Source organism: Corvus brachyrhynchos, unplaced genomic scaffold (genome assembly GCF_000691975.1).
Source record: "Corvus brachyrhynchos isolate BGI_N302 unplaced genomic scaffold, ASM69197v1 scaffold65, whole genome shotgun sequence".
Taxonomy (NCBI): Eukaryota; Metazoa; Chordata; class Aves; order Passeriformes; family Corvidae; genus Corvus; species Corvus brachyrhynchos.
Window position 1 is genome coordinate 2,350,689 of NW_008238365.1, and position 5,268 is coordinate 2,355,956.

At 51.8% G+C, this 5,268-nt stretch overlaps 1 protein-coding gene across 1 annotated transcript in view; it reads right to left on the reverse strand.

Annotated features, from left to right (window-relative positions):
- SMAP2 (small ArfGAP2) overlaps positions 1–5,268 on the reverse strand; it is a 7,192-nt gene that overhangs the window by 1,302 nt on the left and 622 nt on the right. The window contains exons 3-9 of the mRNA XM_017736113.1: positions 4,884–4,969; positions 3,761–3,839; positions 2,649–2,729; positions 2,116–2,194; positions 1,667–1,767; positions 1,131–1,296; positions 342–652 (exon numbers count right to left, since the gene is read on the reverse strand). Of these exons, the coding sequence (XP_017591602.1) occupies positions 342–652; positions 1,131–1,296; positions 1,667–1,767; positions 2,116–2,194; positions 2,649–2,729; positions 3,761–3,839; positions 4,884–4,969 (903 nt within the window). The remainder of the gene's footprint in view (positions 1–341; positions 653–1,130; positions 1,297–1,666; positions 1,768–2,115; positions 2,195–2,648; positions 2,730–3,760; positions 3,840–4,883; positions 4,970–5,268) is intronic.

The following is a 5,268-nucleotide window of genomic DNA, read 5'->3' on the forward strand; positions in this document are numbered from 1 at the left end:
TTGCCCAGGGGGGTTTGGAGTCTCCACTCCTGGAGGTGCCCAAGGCACCCTCAAGCGCTCTGGGCTGGGGGATGAGGTTGGGATCGGGCACGGGCTGGACTCAACCTTGGAATTCTTTTCCAGCCTCACCAACCCTGGCATTTTCAGCTGCTCCCAGTGCCACCCTGCACACTCCAGGGAAGCCCAGTTTACCTGACCCCACACCCATCTCATCCCCACCAAGCACAAACCCCCGGCGATCCCCCTCATTCCTCGGCGATCCCCGCACCACCATCCCACTCACTCCCAGGAAAAACCCTGGAAAAAGCCTCCAGGTGCCTCCCCAGGCGTGTCCCCCTCACCTGGGCGAGGTTCCACTGCAGCTGCTGCGCTGGCTGGACCCCGTACACGGGCTGGGGCACCGCGGCCACTCCGGCCACGTATCCGGGCTGCTGGGCCCCCATCATCCCGTTGGGAACGCCCAGCACGTTCCCCACGTATCCCGCCGGGATGGCCATGGGTGTCACCATGCCGGTGGCTCCGGGCTGGGCCAGCATCCCCACGGATGGAGCCATCATGCCCCCCATCATGCTGCTGGAAGGGGGAACTCCTGGGAAGCTGGGATAGGGAGCGGCGGGATAGCCCATCTGAGCCGGCGCCATGAACATCGCTCCTGGGAAAGGCAGGGAGGGAGCAGGGAAACACGGATGAGTTCATGGTCAGGGCTGGAATGTCAGAATTCCAGTCACAGTCTGGCTGTGGTGTCCAGGCTCAGCTGGTCCTTGTGATGCTCACAGCTCTCAAGGAAGATGGAGAGGGAATTTGGGCAGGGACATGCGGGGATGGACTCCCAGTGCCAAAGGGCAGTGTTAGGTGGGATATCGGGAAGGAATTCCTTCCTGGGAGGCTGGTGAGGGGCTGGAATGAATTTCCCAGAGAAGCTGTGGCTGCCCCATCCCTGGAAGTGTCCAAGGCCAGGCTGGGTGGGGCTCGGAACAACCTGGGGCAGTGGAACATGTGGGGCTGGAACGGGATGAGCTTTACACTCCCTTCCCACCCAACCCATTCTGGGATTCTCAGGGATCACCCACATTCCCACTTCCCCTGGAAGTTTTTCCAGCCACCTTGGTCCCAGCTCCCGCCAGGGTTACCTTGTGCTGGTGGCTGGGGTGTCTGGGAGCCGTACAGGGACAGGATGGAGTCTTTGGAGAGCTGCTTCTTCCCCACTTCCTCCCCTTTGCCTCCGGGCTCCGGGAAAAGATTCAGGTTTTCGGGAACGGAGCCGGCGCTTCCAGAGGTTGGCATGGAACCAACGACCTGGACAAAGAGACAGGATGGGGGCAAAATCCAGCATGAGGGGAAAATGGGGAATATCCTGGCCGAGTTTCTTTTTACAGGGATGTGGGGGGGGTTACGGCTTCAACATGGAAGAGGGAGATTTTAGGATTTCATTAAGGGAAACGTAGATGAAGGAAGATTTAAGGCAGCCGATCGATGTGTGTGGTGAAACTGGGGCACAGCATTCCCACAGAAGCTGCTCCATCCTTGGAAGTGTCCAAGGCCAGGTTGGAACACCCTGGGATAGCAGAAGGTGTCCCTGCCCTTTAACATCCCTTCCATCCCAAATTATCCTGTGGTGCTACAAGCCGACCTGGCTTTTCCAAGCCACCAAACATTCCCAGCTCACCTTCCTGGAGTCCGAGCTGGATCCCACGGATGCGAAGAGGTCCAGGTCCTTCTCCAGGCTGCTGGGCCGGCCGTTGGTGACGGGCGTTGTCACCGGAGCGTCTGGCAAGGACAGAGGTGTCCTGGGTGTCCCCACAGGGCCCCAACCCTGGGACACCTCTGTGCCAGCAGTGCCACCCCACCCAGGGACCTGATCCCGACCTCGCTCATCCCTCTGGAGCCGGGAAGGGACTGGAGCAGGACTTGGGAAGTGCCCCTGGGTCCTGTTTGTGCCATAAACCTCCAGCTGCTCCAGGATAAAGGGAAGCCCATGGAAAGCTGTTCCCAAGCAGCACTGGAGCAGTTCAAGCAGAATATTCCTGGAGGATTCCTGGGATTTGTTCACCTGACAGGGAAAATTAGCACTGGAACTCCTCAAATGCCCACAATTTCTATACCAATTTCTCTTACCCAGGCCCAGTAAATCCATGACTGGCTCAGATTTAGGAGAACTTTTCCTGGATTGCTGCGTTTCGTCTTTCTTTTGAGGCTGAGGGGAAAGAAAAACCACAAATCTTGTTCAGCTTTTGGGTTCACTCTGAAACGCCAGAGGTTTTAATCAGGTTAACACTTAAAATCCCTTTTTTCCAGTGGATTTAAGTCACAAATAAAAGCGAAACTCTGTTTGATCTTCCAAAACGAGAATTTCAGAGTGAATATTTCAGTTTTTTATTGTCCCAATAGGTTGTCAAACCCAAGCAGGCTCTAAACTAGGGAGAAGCAGCTGCTGGAGCTGGAAAAATCAGCAGGGAATAGCTGGATTCCAACCTGCACATCTGCTCAGTGTCTGGGGAGCAGAGCAAAACAAGCTCCCACCACTGGTGACTCAAAGCACCCAGGGTGTGACTGAGGCCAGAAAAATGCTCCCAGAGCAGGCTGGAATCCCTCTGCTCTGCCTCAGGGATGTCTCCATAACTGCTCCATGATTTTCCTCCTGATCTTACCATTTTCACCTTCTCAAAGATGATGGGCTCCAGTTTTCTTTCTGACTCGTTGCTCCTTTTCCATTTGTCATCCTTTTCTTTCTGTGAGGGAAAAATCACTGATGTGAGGGAAAAAATTCCTGATTACAGCAAGAAAAAGCTCACAACTGGTGCTGTTACAGATCTAAAACCTCAGATCCAAAAAACCCTCAGAAACAGCTGGATTAGAGGTAAAATTTGCACTTGTCCTGTTCTCAGCAAGGAATTGGATAAAACCCTGCCAAGATCTCCTCCAATCATTATCATTGGACATTTATTGCCTCTCACTTCCATCCATCATCCTTTTCTTTCTGTGAGGGAAAAATCACTGATGTGAGGGAAAAAAATCCTGATTACACCAAGAAAAAGCTCACAACTGGTGCTGTTACTGATCTAAAACCCCTCAGATCTAAAACCCCTCAGAAACAGCTGAGTTTGAGGTAAATTTTTGCATTTGTCCTGTTCTGAGCAAGGAATTGGATAAAACCCTGCCAAGATCTCCTCCAATCATTATCATTGGACATTTATTGCCTCTCACTTCCATCCATCATCCTTTTCTTTCTGTGAGGGAAAAATCACTGATGTGAGGGAAAAACTTCCTGATTACAGCAAGAAAAAGCTCACAACTGGTGCTGTTACTGATCTAAAACCCCTCAGATCTAAAACCCCTCAGAAACAGCTGGATTAGAGGTAAATTTTTGCATTTGTCCTGTTCTGAGCAAGGAATTGGATAAAACCCTGCCAAGATCTCCTCCAGTCATTATCCTTGGACATTTATTGCCTCCTGTTTCCATCCACACAAACCACTCAGCTAGAAGAGAAAGAGGGAAGAAAACAGGAATTTAAAGCACCCCAAACACTCCAACCCCCTGAGTTCTGCCATGTCAGTACACGTCTGTGATCCTGCTTTTGTTCCCTCTCCTGGATAACCTGGAATCAGCTCCAGCAGCAAAACCCGCTCAGCATCCTCAAATCTGCTCCGTGCTGTGCAGGAATTCATTCCATGGAGAACATGCAGCCCTGGAGAAGAGACTGCCCTGGATATAGGGAACATTTCAAGTGTTTTAATCACAAATTTAGGCCTCCAGACTCACCCTGAAGGCGTTGATGTCGATGCTTCTGTCCATGTATTTCTTCTTCTCGTATTTATCCCGGATAAAACTCTCCACAGCTCTGCAGCAGCTGGTTAAGGACAAAGGATTCCAGAATAGAAGCCTTATTTGACACGGAGGAACAAGGTACAGGCTGTAACTAAATTAAATCATTGTTTAAAAAGCATTTCCAGCAGTAACTTTCTTATTAAAATAATTTACTCCTGGATCTCAACTCGGTTTTTGCCCGTGGGTTATTCCAGGTTATTCTAGTGCTATAAAAGAGGAATTAAATCAGGATTTAGGCTCTTGCTGTGTTTTCTCCACTGTTTTTTGTTTGCCCCAAGCATCCCCTCAGCACATTCAGGTCACCAGCACAGATTACAGTGGTCACAGCTGGGCCCTGCACCTCAAAAAGCACCTCAGGTACCAGGTTAACTCAAAAAACGATGGGGAAAGGTGCTCCTGTGGGGTGTTTTTAGGTTCACATCATTACATCCCTGTTTACTCAGCATTGCTGCAAGGTGGGAATCACAGCTGAAGTTTTCAGGAGCACTAAAAATTCCATCAGAGAATCCCAGCCTGATTTGGGTTGGAAGGGACTTTAAAGCCCATCCTGTCCCATGGGCAGGGACAGCTTCCACTAATCCCAGGGTGCTCCAAGCTCCACCCAGCCTGGTCTTGGGCACTGCCAGGGATCCAGGGGCAGCCACAGCTGCTCTGGGAGATCCATTCCAGCCCCTCACCAGCCTCACAGGGAGGAATTCCTTCCCAAAATCCCACCTATCCCTGCCCTTTGGCAGTGGGAATCCACCCCCTTTATCCTGTCCCTTGTCTCTCCATCTCTCTTGCAGCTCCTTCAGGTCCTGGAAGGCCACAATTAGGTCTCCACGGAGCCCTTGGAACACTCAGCACTTTGGAAAATCCAACCCTCCCCTTCCCCTCCAGGCTCCAAAACCTGTGGCAGCCTCCTGTGGTGATGTGTCCCCGTTCTCCACCCCCAGAGCTCTGCAGCAATTCCCTCATTCCCATTCCCTGCCTCAGGGAACTCCTCCTCCTTTAGGGAGGTTTCACCACAGAGTTCCAGGATGGAAAGGCTCCGTGTTTTTCCAGGGAAAAAGGATGCTGGTCTGTCTGGGGCCTCCGGAAGTTCTCGGGCAGGTAGGCTTCGTAGAGACGATTGGCTTTGCCATTCCCCATCTCCTGCACGCACTGGAATCCAAAAAAATTCCTTGAAATTTTCTTTTCCCGGACATTAAAGCTCTCCCACAGCATCCCAGCCCACCAGGGAAGTCCATCCCAAAGAACTCAGGGAGATCCTCCACTGTTCACTCCCAGGGAAACCTGAGGCAGCTGCTCCAATCCCCTCCCATCCAATTTGCCAATCCTAAGCAATATTTAGTCTAAGGCAGGATAAATATCCCCTTAGCAATCCAGAATCCCTCTGGAAATCCCTGGGAAGCTTGAGGAGAGGTGGGCAGCAGCTCCAGGCAGCAGGCATTGGTAATTTA